This window comes from Callorhinus ursinus, unplaced genomic scaffold (genome assembly GCF_003265705.2).
Source record: "Callorhinus ursinus isolate GAN/ISIS: 27379988/994484 unplaced genomic scaffold, GSC_fseal_2.0 scaffold4, whole genome shotgun sequence".
NCBI lineage: Eukaryota > Metazoa > Chordata > Mammalia > Carnivora > Otariidae > Callorhinus > Callorhinus ursinus.
In genome coordinates, this window is record NW_027397066.1 from 129,662,926 (window position 1) to 129,683,109 (window position 20,184).

The window sequence follows — 20,184 nt, forward strand, 5'->3', positions numbered from 1 at the left end:
TCTCTCTCATGACATTAAATGGGCACTTCTATTTAACACTACTAACGTGCATTTACATCTTATGCTTACTTTTCTGACTTCCCCTCTAAGTTGTACACATGATAAACTGAGCTGAGTTTTGTGCCCCTGTGGATTTGCTGCTAGGGTCAGGCAGAGTCCCTAGAGAAAGCAGGTGGGCACTAACAGCACAGGATGAAGAGAGGAAGAAGTGTGAACTCAGAAACTCCAGACTGCCTTCGAACTAAGGTTTCATCCAGTTCATCAAACATTTTACATGCCCTAGACACATTTATGTCCTCGAAAAAGGCTCTAGATATTTTGATGCAGACTGATGATAATTTCCATACACACACATACACATACACAAAACACATTTCTGTTACCTGTATGATGTGAGCATTGTGGGACAGGCCTTCAGACACTGACACTTGGTAAACGCTTTGCTCAAAGCATGGTAAGTTATCATTCACATCTTGTATCAAGACTGCTACTTTGCTGTAGGCTCTGTGCCCCCTACTTTCCGCTAAAACGATGAGTTGTACTTCATGTCTCACTTCAAAATCGAGAAACTTGGGTTTTTTCACAGTGAGTTCTCCTATTTTGATTCCGAGGGAGGAAAAAAATAAAAGAAAATGATGTACTCATTGTTTAAAAAGCTCCAAATCACCTTTCACTCCTATCCTTGCACTCTTCCCTGTCCCTCCAAATCTCCCGATGGCTGGCCGCCCTTCCCACCTGACTGGGCTCATTGTGAAAAAAGTTGAGAAATGTGGGGTTATTTGCAAGGTTCTAACACACAGGAGGGAGAGAAACTATGAAATAGGCGAAATGTGGGAGCTGTCTCTGAAATGACCCTTCTCTCTCCATATTTAGTCCACCTCCATGTCTGCAAAGTCTATCTTTCAAACATCTCTTGAATCTGCCCTCCATCGTCACTGCTACTGCCCTCCTCTGAGCCACTGGCATTGCCCACCTTCTCCCCTACATGAAGGGCCCCGTGGCATCACTCTTCTGGTCTCCCTTCTAATCCAGTTCCCATTCTGAACTGAATCATAAAAAATGGACACTGTCATTGTGCCACAGAAACCCTTTCCATGGCTTTCCATGGTGATTATGACAAAATTCAGCATTTTTAAACTTCCATAGGACGGACGTGCTTGGGCCTCTCCTGCCTCAGGAGTCTCATTCCTGCCATTCCCCACGTTGCTCCCTCTGCTGTGCGCAGAACACTCATAAATATTCTCTTCGTCAGGGGCGCCTGGGTGGCTCAGTTGGTTAAGTCACTGCTTTCGGCTCAGGTCATGATCCCGGAGTCCTGGGATCGAGTCCCACATCGGGCTCCCAGCTCAGCAAGGAGCCTGCTTCTTCCTCTGACCCTCTCCCCTCTCATGCTGTTTCTCTCTCTCTCTCTCGCTCTCGCTCTCTCGCTCTCTAATAAACAAATAAATAAATCTTAAAAAAAATTACATGTTCTCTTCCTCAAATGCTCGTTACAGAGTCACCATGCATGCTTTTCCATCTGCCTGGCATGGTTCCCTACTTCTGCGCTTCCTCAGGGATCTTTCCAGACCAGCCAGCCCCATACCGTCACTGTGGCCAGCCTGCAACAGACTCTCACGGAGCACCTGCATGTACTGTGCTCATCTGTTTCAGACTGGTGCTTCTTCTTGGTTTAGAAGCTTACAAGGTGCGGATGGGTGCCTATCTTTTACACCAACTGTCATATTCCTAGTGCCTAGCTCAGGGTCTGGCCTACAGAAGGCATCCATAATTATATGTTATACCCTCATATACAAAGTATAAACAGGTTAGGGAAACTGACTCTTGGGGTTTGTGCCTTGCATGAGTTTCTCCTCCGAATTAAGAAAAATCACCCCCTGATTTGATTTCCTTCTCAACTTTCTGTTCTGTTTTTGTTCTCCCTTTTGCTGACAAATTTTGTACTGAATTTATTATTATTATTTTATTATTTACTTAGCTCTCACTGTCAGAAATTCCATCGAATAGAGATTCATTGAATGAACACTGATTGCGAGGTTGAGACACCTGAAACCAAGTATAAATCCTAGCCCTGGCTACTTAGTTTGGGTAAGTAACCTCCACTATGCCTGTGACCCAGGGTAAGTCATTCAGGTTCTATGGAGCTGAGCCTCCTCTCCTGTAAAATGGGGGTATTCACAATGACTTTGTAGGGTTGCAGGAGAAGTGATACAGTGCATATTTAGAATGTTCCTGTGCAGGATCATGATCTATATTCCAGTGTCCTACCATGTTCCTTACCCTTTCCATCATCAGGTATAGATTTAATATCTGCAAAAGCTCTGAATTTAGAAAGAAAACACTTCATAGTCATGGATTAATCAAAGTCTCAGGTGAAAGAACCTGAACTGTTTCTGGCAATATGGCCTAGAAGCCATAGTTCTTACTGTTCTATCTGAACCAGTGCCCTCAGACAACCATCCTAGTCCAAGAAAATGTCAGGCTCTTGCCTACTTACCTGGATGCTAATGGGAATCATGCCCTGTTCTAGTGTTCTAACTTCAGTACTGAGTGTTTTTGGGAGATTTTTATAGCTTCTCTTCTGTTATTAAGAGCAGCTAAATATATTCTATATGAGGAACTCACTATACTACAAAATGTAAAATTTCCACAAGCCACTTTCACTTATTGTCATCAGTTATCAACTCCAGAAAACCAGATTACTCTTACGGGCCACAGTCTGATGTGACTGACACCCCTGGCAGAAAATTTAGGGTAGATATGACCATTGGTAGCTGGAAAAATCATTAAGATGCATTTTGATGAGCCGGTAATGAAACAAGCTGGTCTTCAGAAACCTCTGTGAAACAAGAGCTAAACCGGCACCCCCAAACGGCAGAGGAGCCCCAGTCTGAGGTAGGTCCAAGCTCTCATCCAGCACTCCATCTCCGCTGAACAGAGCACTCCACTTGCTATCATGTTCTGTTACTATTAGCCAAAGAAAAATAACATAGAAAAGCAACACTAAATTGCCAGTGTCACTTAGTAGAAAGTGTGCCAATTACAGCACAGATCAAAGTGGATTTTTTAATAAAAGGCTTGTGTTTAGGCTTTGATAATTGGAATTTTGCACTTGGAATGGCTCTGCAGTTCTAATGTTTTCCTTGCTTGGCTTTTATTTTTGGCATAATAATTGGCATATGCTGAGAAAGTTGTGTAAGTAGGAAAGACAATATCCCGTCTGTGAGATGACTCAAGGCTGGCACACCTACCAGACCCACATTTGCCTGGGATGATATACGCATATTTTTCTCAGAGATATCAAGGATTTACTGTCACCGGTGAGATGCAAGAACTACTGGGCTTTCAGTCTGGGCAGAAGTCCACGTTTTTCCTTCCAGTACAAGCCTCATGGGCAACGACTTAATGTTAGTTCTTACGCTTAAGCGCACCAGTTCTAGAATAACTTGAGAATGAAACTGCAGTACTATTTTCTTTCTCCTATGTGTACACACGTAGCTTTTGCCCAAGTTATAAAATACACATTGAAATGAGATTAAGATTCTTCAAATGCTAACTGCTTGATAGCATAATCAGGGAATGTCAATCCAATACAAACTGTGCACATGCATATGAATGTACCCAAAGCAGACTGTGACAAATTATTTATGTTATCCAAAAGTTCTGAAACTATCTCCTGCTAAAACCACACCCTTGACACATGGCAAGTTTGATCATTTTTGTCTTATGTCAACCTACCAAATCATGGGATGGGATGGGAATAACCAAACCATTTGTTATTTACATACATGATGTGAGTAAAACTCCAACATTCTTGCTGGTGTAGACAATGAGTAGGAGATGTTTTTAAGCTGACATGACAAGGAGTTTGAACACAAAAGTAAACCTTTGGTTTGTGACTATGGGACAGAGCAAACACTGGCGCAAAATGGACAGAAAATGCGGTTCTCATCAGAGATCCTTCTTATCAGAACTTATGAAGTCAGTAACTAACAAAATGGCTTTCTCACATTTTTACCCTTGAGAAGAGTAACCATAACCTTAGTGATCTTTACAGATTTATCATACACGTCAGTTTTCTATTTTAACTGGCATATGGCTTAAAATACATATGCTCATAAAACCTATGTTAGGTAGCTTTACACACAAGCCTGAAGATTATGTGCCACAGGTGACATGAAAGATGAATTGAATACCATAATTAAAAGTTTTTAAAAAGGTTTCTTGACAGCGGTATGGAAAACTTCATAACAAAAACAACTAAAATGCTTGATAAATTGTGTGTGTATTGAAATGCATGATTGAGTTGGTATACTAGCAAGGAATCCTCAGAGGACAAAAACAAAACAAAACAAAACAAAAAACTGAAAACAGTAATCCAGGAAGCTAAGCAAGTACTAAAAGCCCATTTTTGTTCCAAGGGAATCTTCTTCCTTGAAATCCATCTCTGATAGCTGCACAGAGTATGAGAAACAAGAGAAGAAGCCTGAACCCACAAAAGGTGAAGAGTCTAATGGGAAAACCAGAATAAAGCTATAAACCCAAAGGCTACATATGCTCCAAATGAGTGATCAGTATTTAAAAGACAAAAACAAGTTCAAAATGGATGCACAGAAACCTGCTTTTCTTGACCTTGGTGTTGGCTGGAAGGGAAAAAAAAAAAGGTCTCTGCTGTGAATTTATTAACTTAAGCCTGAATTTATGGTAGCCATACTATCACAGCTATATGTTTTTAAAACCCTCAATAATTACATTTAAGCTAGTCTTTGCTTGATGATGTACCCAGGTGATCTGCTGAAGGAAAACAAGTCCTCTCTAAAGGGCACAAATTCAACCCAGTCTTCAAAGAACCCTCAGAGAAAAAGTTTTAAGAACAATGAACACTCATAGTTAACAAGCATGAAAATCACAGAGAAACAAGGCACCATGAATGAGAGCTGGCAAATCTATGGAAAACTGAATAAATCTTCAAAGACTTAAAATGCTGGATTATTGGACACAGGATGTGTAATTATTGCATATGTTTAAATGTATAAGAAAGAAGTTTAGAAACATGAGCAAGGAAGAAGAGATTACTTTTTTACAGGCATCTAATTATGGAATGAATAAATCATGGGGTTAAAAGATACAACATAGGGAATATAGTCAATGATGCTATAATAACATTGTATGGTGACACATGGTAGCTACACTTGTGGTGAGAGTAGAATTACATATAAACTTGTTGAATCACTATGTTTACCCCTGAAACTAACATAACATTGTGTGTCAACTATACCTCAATTTTTAAAAAAAGATTATTTTTTTATGAGACCAGGAATTGTTGACAAGGAACCCAAGAGAACTTCTGGAAATAAAGATTGAAGAGAAAGGGACAAGGAGATGAAAAATGTGCAAAAGAGATGTAGGAGAGAGTGTCTGGCTCAATACTTGTCTAACTAGGGTTCCAAAAAAGATATAAATAAACAGTATTTAGATCAATAGCTAAGTTCTTAATGCAACAATTGGAAACCAGAAAGCAGTGGATAATATTTTAAATGTGATGAGAGAAAATAACCGTGAACTTAGAATTCTAAGACCAGCAAACATATTTTTAAAAACAAGAATTAAACAAAGTCATTTTTAGACAACCAAACCTGAACAAGTGGGATATCTGGAGATAAAGAATTCTAAGTCTCTTGTATTATTCAGGAGCAGGATATTGATTAATGTTAGACTTCAATTATATATGTTAAAATAGCTCGGCTAACCACTAAAAGAAGATAAATAGCTGTATAATTCCAGCAAACCCAGGGAAGTTGGTTCATGTTTGGGTAATGATCATATATGCTGAATGCTCAGAAAAATATTAGAATCAGTAGTTTACAGGTTTCCTAGATACAAAATCAAAATATAAACACTAATTTCAAGTAAACCTAATAGCATTGTCAGGAAAAGCATTTTTTTCACTTACTTTAGCAAGAAAAAGTATAAAGGATTTAGACTACATCTAACAAAAACCATGCAAGCCTGCTTTAAAAAAATTAAGACTTTATTAAAATATATTTAAGGAAACAATGGATGTGATTTTTCTATATCATCCTGAATTCAAAGACAATATTGTAAAGATACAGGCTTTCCCCAAAATGATATTTAGAATTAATACAATTCCAACAAAAAATTCAAGTAACCTAAATGGATGGATGAATGGACAAAGAAAGTATAGTGTATTCACACAATGGCATATTATTCAGTCTCAACAAAGAGAATCCCACCGTACGTGACAACATGGATGAATCCCTAGAACGCTAAGTTGAGTGGAACAAGCCAGTCACAGAAACATAAAGATGGCATGATTCCACTCATATGATGTATCTAAAACAGTCAAACTCCTAGAGGCAGGAAATAGAATGGTGGTTGCCAGGTGCCATAGGGGAGGGGCGATGGTGACAGGGAAGTGCTGTTCAGTGGGTATAAAGCTTCAGTTATGCAAGATGCATAAGTTCTAGAAACCTGCTGGACAACACTGTGCCTAGAGTTAGCAGTACTGTGTTGTACACACTTATAATTTTGCTAAAAGAATAGATCTCATGTTAAATGTTCTTACCACAGTTAAAATAAAAGAAAAGAAGAGCTTCGGTAGATGATTATTAGTTACAATGCACCACTATACAGAGCTTTGTGAGGAAGATACTTTGGCCTGATGAGTTAGTCACTTAAATTCTAGATTGAGGCCATGCAATTGTTTTGGACATTTTCTTTGTTAATTCGAGTGAGGTTTCACTGAAATCAAATGTGCATGTCATGATTACTTGGGTTTCATATATGAAAAGTGTGGATAGCTCTTACATCACCCAAAGACATATGAATAAATCTCCTTTCCTCGGGAAAAAAAATCCCAATAGGCATGTGTGTGTGTGTGTGTGTGTGTGTGTGTGAAAACTTGGCAAGTGGATACAATGATTCATATTAGTGCAAAGGGCCAATAACAGCTAATATACTCATGGAGAACATGAAAATGGGGCTGCTTCCTTGGTATGGAGATTGATTATAAAGTCTATGTGATTAAGGGAGTGTGGTGTTGGTGTGTGGATAGACAAAGAGATGAGTGCAAAGGAGTCAAGGATCCTGTAAACAGTTATGGAAACAACATATGACAGTGGGAGTATTTCAGATCACAAGGGAAGGTTATTGTCGCTGGAATTACTGGTAATCCTCTTTAAAAAAAAAAAAAGAAGAAAAAGAAAAAGGAAAGTTATCCCTAACTCATGTAAAACAGGAAAATAAATTCTAGATGCACTATAGATATAAACGTGAAACACAGGAAAACCACTAACAATTTTGAAAGACAATGCAACAATATTTTCTTGATCTCAGGATAGGGAAGAATTTCTTCACTTACAAAATGGGAAAGTCATAAAGTAAAAGACTGATTAATTCTAACTCATCAAAATAAAAATGTACCAGTAAGAGAGTGAAAGACAAGTCACAAATTGTAAAATATATCTGCAACAAAAAGCAAAGGAGAAATGCTAATGAAATTTATTAAAAAATCCTTACAGTTCAGAAAGAGAAACACAAACAACCCAGTAGAAAAATAGACAAAGTGCATCAAAATGCATTTCACATGGGAGAAAGCAGTAATGGCCAATACACTGTGAAAAAAATTGCTCACATTCATTAGTAATAAAGAAACGCAAATGACAACCGCAGTGAGATACCATTTCACACCCACCAGACTGACAATAGAAAATAGGGCGTAAACAACCGTGATAGCTCTCATTCAGTGCTGGTGGAATGTAAAGTGGAGCAAACTACCTCATAAAACAATTTGGCACTATCTGTAATGCTGAACATATGCATCCTCTGATGTATATGCCCAGCCTAGACTCTGGGGCCTGGAGAACTCCTCACATATGCACCAGAAGACACGTATGAGGTCGCTCCTCACAGCGTTTGTTATTATATCCCCAGACAGGAAAACCTCACTGTCCATCAACGGTAGAATGGATAAATAAGTTGTGACATAGACTTAAAGCAGAAGGCCATAAAGAACTGAAAGTGAAAGAGACCCATCTGCATGCATTAACACGAAAGATTCTAATTTTGAATAAAAAGAATTGAATCCCAATAAAATACACAGACTATTAATCCATTTATATAAAATTAAAAAATAAACCAAACAGTTTTATTGTAGAGAAATGCATTTACTATAAGTCACAAAGGAATGATTATCCCTGAAGTAGGGACACTAGTCAGCCTGCAGCCGTGGACAGAAAGGAAGCCATCGGAAAAGGGCTCAAAGGAAGCATTGACAATAATGGCTGTGCTCTGGTTTATAACCTTGGCAGCAGGTACATACCTTCTTTGCTACTCCACTCTAATGTGTGCATAATGGCATATGCACCACAAACCACAAAATGTTGAGCAAAAGAATCAAGTCACAGACGAGAGGACATTCGCATGATTCTATCATGATGTTTCAACCAAGGTAAAAGGACATAACACATCATTTAGAGATTCAGACACAGTTGGAAAATTATCAAGAAAGAAAGGCAGTGATCAATGCCAAACTCAGATGACTGGTTATGGATTGCCTTGGGTCAAAGTAGAGAGACACAGGGACTTCCTGTGGTTCCAGTAATGTCTCATCTCTGGAGATGGATGGCAAGTACATGGCTATTAAAGAATTTTCTATGTTTTAGCATATCTTCTTGCAGCTGTTTCACAATAAACTTGTGAAATAAACTTCAACATAAATAAATATTTAATTGAAAAGTGAAGAGTTTTTTTGTGGAAGTCCCCTTTGGACTAACCCTAGGCATATTTTACCTGAATTTTAGAGACTCCTGAAAAAATAAGGCCAAGCCTGGGCTGTGTTAAGGGTGAGGTGACAGAAGGATGTGGGTAGCCTGGGAAATTGTACAAACTCTGCTACTCTCCTTCTTCTAAACATTCTAATCTCAGCTCCTTTCCCAGGACCTTCAGACCCGTGGACTGCTAGAAGCTTAAGGCTGGATGATGTTCACAAAGGCCTTCTTGTCAACAGGCTTCCTGCACCACCCTTTAACCAAACGATGGGGCAAAGAGATGAAGAGCTAGCAGGCTACCTCAGAAAGGCTGCTGACCAAAGCTGGTATGGACCAGAGTCATAAAACTACCCGGGATGAGAAGGCCTTTGCTTAAGAAACTACTCCCTCTCAATTCTTCCCATGTGCATGTAGTACAGATTACATAAGGCAGTTGTATGGTAATATAGAAATTATTAAAAACATTCTTCTTGAGGTTTGACAACGCAGCAGTAGATATGTATCTACTACATAGTTGTTAGTCAAAAAAGTATGTTTCAAATAATCAATTGGTATTCATTTAAAACACAATAATGGTCTTATTAAAGTTAAATTTAATACATGCTGTATTTGGAAGTAATTTCTTTACCATCACATAGAAACCTTTCCAGCTGTCCTTTTTTGTTGCATTGTTGACATTCAGTGGCGAATTAGAAGAATCTCGTGATGAAAATGCCCTATAGCTAGACATGTGTGGTTATTTTCAATTCAAACTCAATATTGATGGTCTGTCTTCTATATCTCCCATTTTCCCAAATAGACGATTATATATTATAAGTAGAAACCAGTTTATCTTCAAAAATTCAAAGGGTAGGCTAGGTACTGCCAACTGTGAAGAACAGGATTCTTAGTAAGTACATGTAAACAAATAAGTAGTCTTGATTTCCCACAATTTCTCATCAGCTACCATAAAAAAAATTGTCTCTTACTTCTTTTTTAAATTATTTACCTCTAATTTTTCTATCTTTCAAGTTTTGAGTTTCCTCTGCAGAAGAATTTCTTACTAGTAACATTAAATGAAGCAGAAAAAAAAAGCTATGACAGGAGAGAGAAGGATCACCTGAGTTGGAGCACAGGGAAAAAACTCCGTCTTCATTTCCACTAAAAATGGAATATTTAATGCTGTCTTGTGTTGGGTCAGGAGCAACAGCTTTTACAGTCACAATAGAAGTACCTGTAAAAAATAGGTAAAAAGAACTTTAGGAAAAGAAAATTTCAGGGAAAAACAAGAGCAAACACTGGGTATTTATTATTTGCTTACTACATTTTCATTTGTTCATTCATTCAGTGATTAGTCATTGAGTGTCTTCAATAAGCCAGATCCCATGCTAGGTGCTGGACACAGAGTGACAAGTTAGGAAAGATCTCTATCTTACGGCGATCATTAACTAAAGTAAGGAGACAGATGACCATTAAACAGATACATAATCAAAGTAGATTTCAGATGTGCTAAGTTCCCTGGAAGAAAAAAAAACAATGCCATGTGATAGAAAACACTTTTTTATGTGTGTGTGGGGGGGAGGGCAGACATATAACATTTCAAGTTATAGGAACAAATTGATTCCCAGCATGAAAGAAGAATCAGCAAGCACTGATAAAGGCAATGAGACAATTGGTGTGATTAGAACTGGGATTTCACTGGAAGGTTCTCAAGAATCCATTCTGGCCTCAAGTTAGCACTTTGTCGTCTTCATGTGTAATATCTCATGCCCTTTGCTGTTCACCTCTGTTTTACTTCCTATCTTGGTTGCCCATTTCTCCTTCTCCTTTAACTGCCTGTCCTTTCAAATTATTTTTTTATTTAATCAACTTTATTAAGGTAACATTTACATACAATAACATACACATATTTTAAGTATACAGTTATATATATACATATATACATACATACGTATACAGCATATATGTATATATACAATTATATACGTGTATAGTTTTAACAACTATATACACCTGTGTAACCACCATCAGAACCAAGCTGTAGAATATTTCCATCACTCCAAAAAATTCTCTCTTGACCTCTTGCAGCCAGTTTTCTCTTACTTCTGGTCCCAGGCAATCACTGATTTACTTTCTGTTACTTTGTTTTGTCTCTAAAATTTTATACACATGAAAATTATACAGTATCTCTCTTCTTTTGATCAGCATTATCTTTTAGGAATCAAGCATGTTATTCTGTGTATTAAGAGCTCATTACATTTTTTATTGTAGAGTGTATTCTACTGAATGGACATACCACAATGTGTTGATCCATTTTTCCATATGTGGACATTTGGATTGTTTTCGGTTTGGGGCTGTTACGGATAAAGCTGCTATGAACATCCATGTAATAGTGTTTGTGTGGACACACGTTTTCATTCCTCATGGGTAAACACCTAGAGTGAGTGTGTGTTTAACTTTATAAAAAACTGCCAAGCTATTTCCCAAAGTGGTGCTATACCATCTTACATTCCTGCTAGCAAGATATGAGAATTCCAGTTGCTGCATATCCACTGGTATCATCAGCCTTTTTAACATCAGTCATTCTAGTGGAGGTGTGGTAGTTCTCGCACTGTGGTTTTAATTTTAATTTCCCTGATGTCTGATGATGTTGTGAATCTTTTCATGTGCTTGTTGGTCATTTTCACTCTTTTTTAAGATTCATCTTTGTTCTTTGGCTTTTGTTCAGTATTTACCCACCACTTCTGAGAAACTTTTTCATAGTTCTTTACTGGTCCTAATCCTCTTATCTTTGGCCTGTAACTTACAGGATCTACTTTGGATGCCCACTCTGGCAGTGATCCCTGCCTCTCTTCTTACTTTCACGCTCTCTGGCAGGATGCCACCTCCTGGCGAAGGTATGCATGTGGTACCGAATGGGAGATGGGAAAGAGGTGGGCTCTGCAAGAGGCACTCTGGTTGCTAAGTGTGCAGCAATGGGGGCCTAATTTAGGAGGGTGTCAGCAAGGAGCAGGAGGAAAAGTGAAAGGAAGCATTTGATAAGAACCCAAGTGTTGATGTGGTGTCTGAGATGAGAACAGAGCAGGGATCATTAACTTAGATGCCTTTGAGTAAAAGTAAGAAGTGTGGACAAACGAAGGAGCCAGATGGGTAGAGGAAGCTGTCTGATGTGCCTGAGACACTCAGCTTCAACTCATCACTGCCAGTAGGGAAGAGAAAGCAGGCTTTTGGATGCTTGAAATTTTGGTGTTTTTAAGAGAAGCTCAAAAATTCATATTTATTTTCATGTGAAATCTCCCAATTTGTAAATGTCAGAAAATAATTTAATTTAGGGGAAAAACATAAGCCATTGTAGGGGCTGAACAAAACACAGCTGTGGCCTGATTACAGGCCTGAGTCTGCTCATTTACCATCCCTGACAGAGAAGACAAATCTCTCCTTTTTGTTATCAGCCCTTCTAGCACTTAGAGTATGGTACTTATTTGTCACCCATGAACTTGTACTGAACGTACTCATAGACTGATCTCATCTTTCCACGAAGTTGGACTAAATTCTGTGAGAGCACGGGAGGTTTTCTATATATTTGTGTTCTATATATTTCTGCAAGTCTAGATTAGTTTTGCTTCTAAAATTTCATGTACTTGAAAAATCATGAGTGGCTGCCTTCTTATGCTTAGCATGCCTTTTTGAGAATCACTCATATTGTTCTTTATATCAATAAGTGTGGGAAGAAAGGAGGTAATAGAGGAGATGGAGGAAATAGGGGATGGAGATGCTCACTGAAGTGTTCTAGCTTGAGAGGCTTGAAGAATGCCTCTCTGCCTACAGGGCCCTTCTAAACCAGCAGCAATTATTAAAAAAAAAAAAAAAATCAGGGGCGCCTGGGTGGTGCAGTCAGTTAAGCCTCTGACTCTTGGTTTCAGCTCAGGTCTGATCTCAGGGTGGTGAGATCGAGCCCCATGTCAGGATCCATGCTCAGCTTGGGATCTGCTTGAACTTCTCTCTCCCTCTTCCTCTGCCCCTCCCCACTGTGCTCTTTCTCTCTCTCTCACTGAAATAAATAAATAAATCTTTAAAAAAATAAATTAAATATGGGGCGCCTGGGTGGCTCAGTTGGTTAAACTGCTGCCTTCAGCTCAGGCCATGATCCCAGGGTCCTGGGATCAAGCCCCACACCAGGCTCCCAGCTCATGCAGGAAGCCTGCTTCTCCCTCTGCCTGCCGCTCCCCCTGCTTGTACTCTCTCCCTCTCTCTCTCTCTCTCTCGCTCTCTCGCTCTCTCTGTGTGTCAAATAAATAAATAAAATCTTTAAAAAAATAATTAGAAAAATAATTAAATAAATTAAAAAATCACTCACTGCTATAATACACTATCTGATAGTGGGATTTTCAGTAGTTAAAAAAAAAAATAACACCTATTTAAGACCTCTGCTGAGCTTCCACATTGACTTCCACTGTGCAGGCCCCAGGGAACAAGCTCAAAAGCCATCTTGCTACAGGTTACAGTAAAAAAATCCCTAAGCCAGACCAAATCAATAGATACTTTTTTTCCCCTCGATACTTAAAAGGGTTTCACTAAAAAGAAGAGAATAAAGAAAAGGCCCTGGAACACATAATATTTTCTCCAGGAGCCTTCAAAGACAAATGCAATGATCACTATCCATATTAAAGGAAACAAGTACATGATATTATTCACAAAACTGAAAAGTCATTGAGAAAAGGCATAAAATAGAACTCATTATGGAGAAAGAATGGGAAAACCAAAACTGGATATATTACTCTCTTTAAAATGTTATGTTTAACACAAACTGTGACAAAGTTTTAAAATCATTTATTGAGGCTTCCAAATGGTGGTTCTTTTCAAGCCAGTTATGAAGTCATTTAGTGACAATGTAAAGAATTTTAATTAATCATGGTGGAATCAAGTTGCTGCACATGTTGAGAATGTTTCAAGTTGCATTATAATCTGAGACTTATTTTGTTACACTTTAGGAGACATATTGTTAATATAAAAATCCCTTACATTTTCAGTAGGAATATGCCTTCATAGTAGTGCAGTATGTTTTGTCTTTAGCGCTCAATCACAATTCTGTGCTTCCTGATACAATTTAGTTTTTAAGCACAAGAAATTTTATTTCAACTGGCTTGTCATATGTTCTTAAGAATGGCAGTAAGAAGAGAAACAGCTATGCAGGCAAGATGTATGGTCTTGCTGATGGCCTTTTCTCCATGGCTTAGGATGCTTTAATTATTTGCCAGATTACAAAATAAAACATGCAGATCACTTGCATGTAAAAAAATAAAGATGAGCACAGAATTGCAAATAAGAATCACATATGGACTCCCTCATAAAAGGAACAATCTTATTTTTACTGCAAATAAGATGTTCACAATATCAAATGAAATTGTAGCACACAAAGAATTTCATTCAAAATACTTCAAACTAGATGCTAAAGTCAGCAAAGAGTGGCAAATATTTATATATCTTCTTCCTCAGATGAAGTTTAAATTTGAGACTGTCCCCCAAAAGAGGAAATATCTAAAGGATCCTTCTAAGTCTTGGCTTATCTGTGCTAATTTTACTGAATTTACTTAATTTATTTTTTAAAGATTTTGTTTTTTTAAGTAATCTCTGCACCCAACATGGGTCTCGAACCCACAACCCCAAGATCAAGAGTTGCACACTCCACTGACTGAGCAAGTCAGACACCCCAGCTTATTGTGCACATTTATTTATTTATTTATTTATTTATTTATTATTTACTTGAGAGGGAGAGAGAGAGAAAGCATGCTAGGCAAGGGAGGGGCAAAGGGAGAGGGACAGAGAGAATTTCAAGCAGGAGCCTGTCATGGGGCTTGATTTGAGCATGGAGTATAGAGCCTGCCATGGGGCTTGATTTGAGCATGGAGTATGGAGCCTGTCATGGGGCTTGATTTGAGCATGGAGTATGGAACCTGTCATGGGGCTTGATCTCACAACCCTGAGATCATGACCTGAGCTGAAATCAAGAGTCAGATGCTCAGCCGACTGAGCCACCCAGGTGCCCCATGCACATTTTAGATAAAAGTCTGTCTCTGGGCATCTAGAGAAGATTTAAAATTACTGTTCATTTTGCACAGAGGTAGAAATGATAAAATGAAAACCAACACTGTACCTTTAACTCCCATGAGGCAATTGAAACATACAGAAAAATTTACATTTTCAGCTCTTATGAATTTTACTTTAAGTCTAATATTGCATCAAAAAGTATAATACATTCAATGTTCTTGTTTTTTCTTCTTTACAATCAGTTAAAAAATTAATACCATCTGTAGCAGCAGTGAACTATCTATTTAAAAGCAGAATTATGTAACAATTAATGTTATGTGACTAGAAAAATCAATATTCATGGACGTATTTAGGTAAAATAATAATAAAAACATTTTATTCAGAGCTGTTCATGAGTAAGTACTTGTAGAGTTTTAGTTTTATCATTTCTAAGCAATGCAAGTATTTTCTTATTGATGACTGACTTGAGATTTTTTTAAACGTTTGGATGATTTTGAATTGTCCATTATCTTTTAATCACCCAGCCACTGAAATGCTGAACATATTTCAGGCATTTAAGAAAGTTGGGAGTGAGGTCAGCAAGATGGCTGAATAAAGCCTAAGACCTCAACCCCTATGAAGAAACTGAACGAACAGCAACAGTATATGATCCAAAAAGCTTTTATGAAAACTCCAGGCCAGAAGGGAGTGGTATGATATATTCAAAGTGCTGAAAGAAAAAAACTGCCACCAAGAATACTATATCCAGTAAAACTGCCCTTCGGAGATGAGAAATAAAGATCTTCTCAGATAAACAAGAGCTGAGAGAGTTCACTATCACTAACCCTGCCTGACAAGAAATGTTAAATGTTTCCAGTTGAGATGACACGAGACAGCAATGTGAAAGTATATGAAAATATGAAGCTCTCTGGTAAAGGTAAATATATAGACAAATACCAAATCTCATAACACTGTAACGGTGGTGCATAAATCACTTTTAATTCTGGTATAAAATTTAAGAGATAAAAGCATAAAAAATAACTATAACTATAAAACTATGTGAATGCATAGAAATATAAAAAGATGTACTTTGTGAAATCAATAACATAAAGTGGGAAGGAGAAGTAAAGGAACAGAGTTTTTGGATGTGATTGAAGTTAAGTTGTTACTAGTTTAAAACAGATTGTTAAAACTATAAGATGTGTTCCATAATCCCCATGGTAACCACAAAGAAAATATCTTTGGAAGAAACACAAAAGGGAAGAATGAAGGGGTGGAAATTGGAGGGGGAGACGAACCATGAGAGACTATGGACTCTGAGAAAAAAACTGAGGGTTCTAGAGGGGAGGGGGGTGGGGGGATGGGTCAGCCTGGTGATGGATATTAAAGAGGGCACGTTCTGCATGGAGCCCTGGGTGTTATACGCAAACAACGAATCATGGAACACTACCTCAAAAACTAATGATGTAATGTATGGTGATTAACATAACATAATAATACAAAAAAATAAAAATAAATTAAAAAAAAGGAAATAAGACGGGACTCAAAACATGTCACTACAAAAAACCCAATGAAACACAAGGGAAGGCAGCAAGAGAAGAAAAGAACAAAACGAAAAACATACAGAAAATAATTTAAAAGTGGCAATACTAAGTCCTTTCCTATCAGTAATTTTTTTCAAAGATTTTGTTTATTTATTTGACAGAGAGAGACACAGCGAGAGAGGGAACACAAGCAGGGGGAGCGGGAGAGGGAGAAGCAGCCTTCCCACTGAACAGGGAGACTGATGCGGGGCTTGATCCCTGGACCCTGGGATCGACCTGAGCCAAAGGCAGACGCTTAACGACTGAGCCACCCAGGGGCCCCACCTATCAGTAATTTTTAAAAATGTAAATGGATGAAACTCTCCAATCAAGAAACATGGAATAGCTGAATGGATTAATAAAAATAGGATTCAAGTATATACTGCCACCTAGAAACTCACTTTAGATATATAGACAGATATAGGCTGCAGGAGGAAAGATGGAAAGAGATATTCCATGCAAATAGTATCCAAAAGGCAAGAACTGTGGTTATAGTTAGACAAAATAGAGCGTAAGTCAAAAACTGTCATGGGACAAAGAAGGATGCTACATAAAAAGTTCTATTCACCAGGAAGATATAGCAATTATAAATATATATGCACTTAACAGCAGAGCACCTAAATATATGAAGAAAACACTGACAGAATTGAAGAGAGAAACAGATAGTAACACTATAATAGTAGAAGATTTCAATACTTCACTTTCAATGATGGATAGAGCAACCAGATAGAAGATCAATAAGGAAATGGAGGACTTGAAAAACATTATAGACTAATTGGACCTAAGAGACATACACAGAACCCTCCAGCCAACAACAGCAGAATATACATTCTCAAGTATATTACACATTCCCATATATACACTGAAGTGCACATGGAACATTCTCCAGAACAGATCACATGTTAGGGCATAGCACTAGTGTTAACAACTTTAAGAATATTAAAATCATACCAAGTATCTTTTCTGACTACGATGGAATGAAAATAGAAATCAATAGCAAAGGAAAACTGGAATATTCATAAACACATGGAAATTAAATAACACACTCTTGAACAACTAGTAGGTCAAGGAAGAAATCTAAAGGGTAATTAGATAATATCTTGAGACAAATGAAACAAAAGCACAACATACCAGACATGGGCTGTAGCAAAAGCAAGACCAAGAGGGAATTTTACAACAATAAATATCTACATTAAAAAAAGAAGGAAGGGGGCACCTGCGTGGCTCAGTCGGTTAAGCAGCCAACTCTTGATTTTGGCTCAGGTCATGATCTCAGGGTCCTGGGATCAGGCTCGCATCAGGCTCTGCGCTCAGCAGGGAGTCTGCTTGAGGATTCTCTCTCTCTTCCTCTCCGTCTGCTCCTCCCTCCCTCCCCCTACCCTTAAATAAATCTTTAAAAAAAAAAAAGACGAAAGACTGCAAATCAACAACCTAACTTTACCCCTCAAGGAACTAGAAGAAGGATCAAACTAAAAGCAAAGTGGGCAGAAAGAAAGAAATAATAAGTATTAGAACAGAAATAAGTGGAATAGAGAGTAAAGAACAAGAGGAAAATCAATAAAACTAAAGAGTTTAAGATTTCATTTATTTTTTTGAGAGAGAGGAGAGAGTGCGTGTGTGCACACGCTTGAACACAAGTTGGGGGGAGGGGCAGAGGGAGAGGGAAAGGGACGAGCAGACTCCCCATTAGCAGGGAGCCTGACATGGGGCTCCATCCCAGGACCCTGAGATCATGACCTAAGCCGGAGGCAGACGCTTAACCGACTGAGCCACCCAGGTGTCCCAAAACTAAGAGTTTTTAAAACAATCAGCAAAATTGACAAATCCTTAGCCTAGACAAAAAAAAGTAAGAAGCCTCTAATAACAAAAATCAGAAATGAAAAAGGAGGGGTGCCTGGGTGGCTCAGTGGTTAAGCGTCTGCCTTCTGCTCAGGTCATGATCCCAGGGTCCTGGGATCGAGCCCCGCATCGGGCTCCCTGCTCCGCGGGAAGCTTGCTTCTCCCTCTCTCACTCCCCCTGTTTGTGTTCCCTCTCTTGCTGTGTCTCTCTCTGTCAGAAAAAAAAAAAAAAAGAAAAGAAAAGAAAAAGGAGATATTACAAATGATGTCACAGAACTAAAAGGTATCATAAGAGAGTACTATGAACAATGATACACCAACAAATAAGATAACCGAGGAGAAAAGAATACATTTCTAGAAACACACACTCTATCTATCAAAATTGAATCTGAAGAAAGAAAAAAATTCTGAATAGATGTATAACTACTAAGGAGATTGAATCAATAACCAAAAACTTCCCCATAAAGAGGATCAGATGGCTTCACTAGTGAATTCTAACAAACATTTAAAGAAGAATTAAAACCAATCTTTCTCAAACACCTCCAAAAAATTGAAGACAACACTTGCAAACTTATTTTATGAGGCCAGCATTACTCTGATACCAAAACCAGATACCACAAGGAAACTACAGACTAATATCCCCGATGAATCTAGATGCCAAGATCCTCAATACAATTCAGCAAACTGAATGCAACAGCACATTAAAAAGGATCGTATGTCATAACAATGTGGGATTTATCCCTGGGATGCAACAATGTTTCAATGTATGAAAATCAATGTGATATACCATCTTAACAAAATAAAGAATAAAAATCACATGATCATCTCAATACATGCAGAAAAAGCATTTGGCAAAACTCACATGCATGATAAATACACCCAATAAACGAGGAACATAAGGAAATTACCATATGTAATAAGGGCCATAGAAGAAAAGCCCATAGCTCTAACATCCTATTCAACAGTGAGATCAAAAAGTTTTTCAGCCAGGAATAAGGAAAGAATGCTCACTCTCACCACTCCTATGCAACCTAGTACTGAAAGTCCTAGCCAGAGAAATCAGGCTTTGAAATTAAAAGCCTCAAAATCGGAAAAAAAGAATAAAATGATTCTTGTATTTAGTGACATGATCTTATATATAGAAAACCCTATAGATTACACACACACACACACACACACACACACACATACACACAGTTAGAACTGATAAATGAATTAAGCAAAGTTGTAGAATACAAAATCACCACACAAAAATCAGCTGTTTCTATGTACTAACAGTGCAAGATCTGAAAAAGAAATTAGGAAAACAATCCCATTTACAATAGCATGAGTAAAAATAGGATAAACTTAACCAAGGGGTCAAAAGTCTTGTTCACTAAAAACTACAAAATATTGCTAAATTATAGAAGACACAAATAAATGGAAAAAAATATTCTCTGTTCATGTAGTGCAAGACTTACTACAAACAAAACAACCTACAAAATCAATACAATCCATGTCAAAATTTCAATGGCATTTTTTACAGAAATAGAAAAAAAGAATTTTAAAATTCATATGAAATTTTAAATTACTCCAAATAGCCAAAACAATCTTGAGGAAAAAAAAGCTGGAGGCTTCACACTTACTAACTTCAACAGTACAGAGCTACGGTAATCAAAACAGTGTGATGCCGATATAAAGATAGATGTATAGAGACCAATGGAACAGAACAGAGATTCCAGAAAAAAAAACCCTCGTGCATATTTTCAAATGATCTTGGCAAAGGTGCCAATGCAACACACTGGGGACAGGTTAGCCTCTTTAACAAATGGTATTGGATATCCACATTGAAAACAATGTATTTGGATCTTTACCTTACCACATGCTCAAAAATTAAGTCAAAAAGGATTAAAGACCTAAATGTAAGACACGGAACTGTAAATCTCCTAGAAGAAAACTTTTAGGGGGAATGCTTCATGACATTGGAT

General features: G+C 37.8%; 1 protein-coding gene across 1 annotated transcript in view; it reads right to left on the reverse strand.

The window, feature by feature from the left end:
• DCHS2 (dachsous cadherin-related 2) overlaps positions 1 to 20,184 on the reverse strand; it is a 247,011-nt gene that overhangs the window by 20,634 nt on the left and 206,193 nt on the right. Inside the window, exons 14-15 of the mRNA XM_073892386.1 lie at positions 9,889 to 10,002; positions 384 to 595 (exon numbers count right to left, since the gene is read on the reverse strand). Coding sequence (XP_073748487.1) covers positions 384 to 595; positions 9,889 to 10,002 — 326 coding nt within the window. The remainder of the gene's footprint in view (positions 1 to 383; positions 596 to 9,888; positions 10,003 to 20,184) is intronic.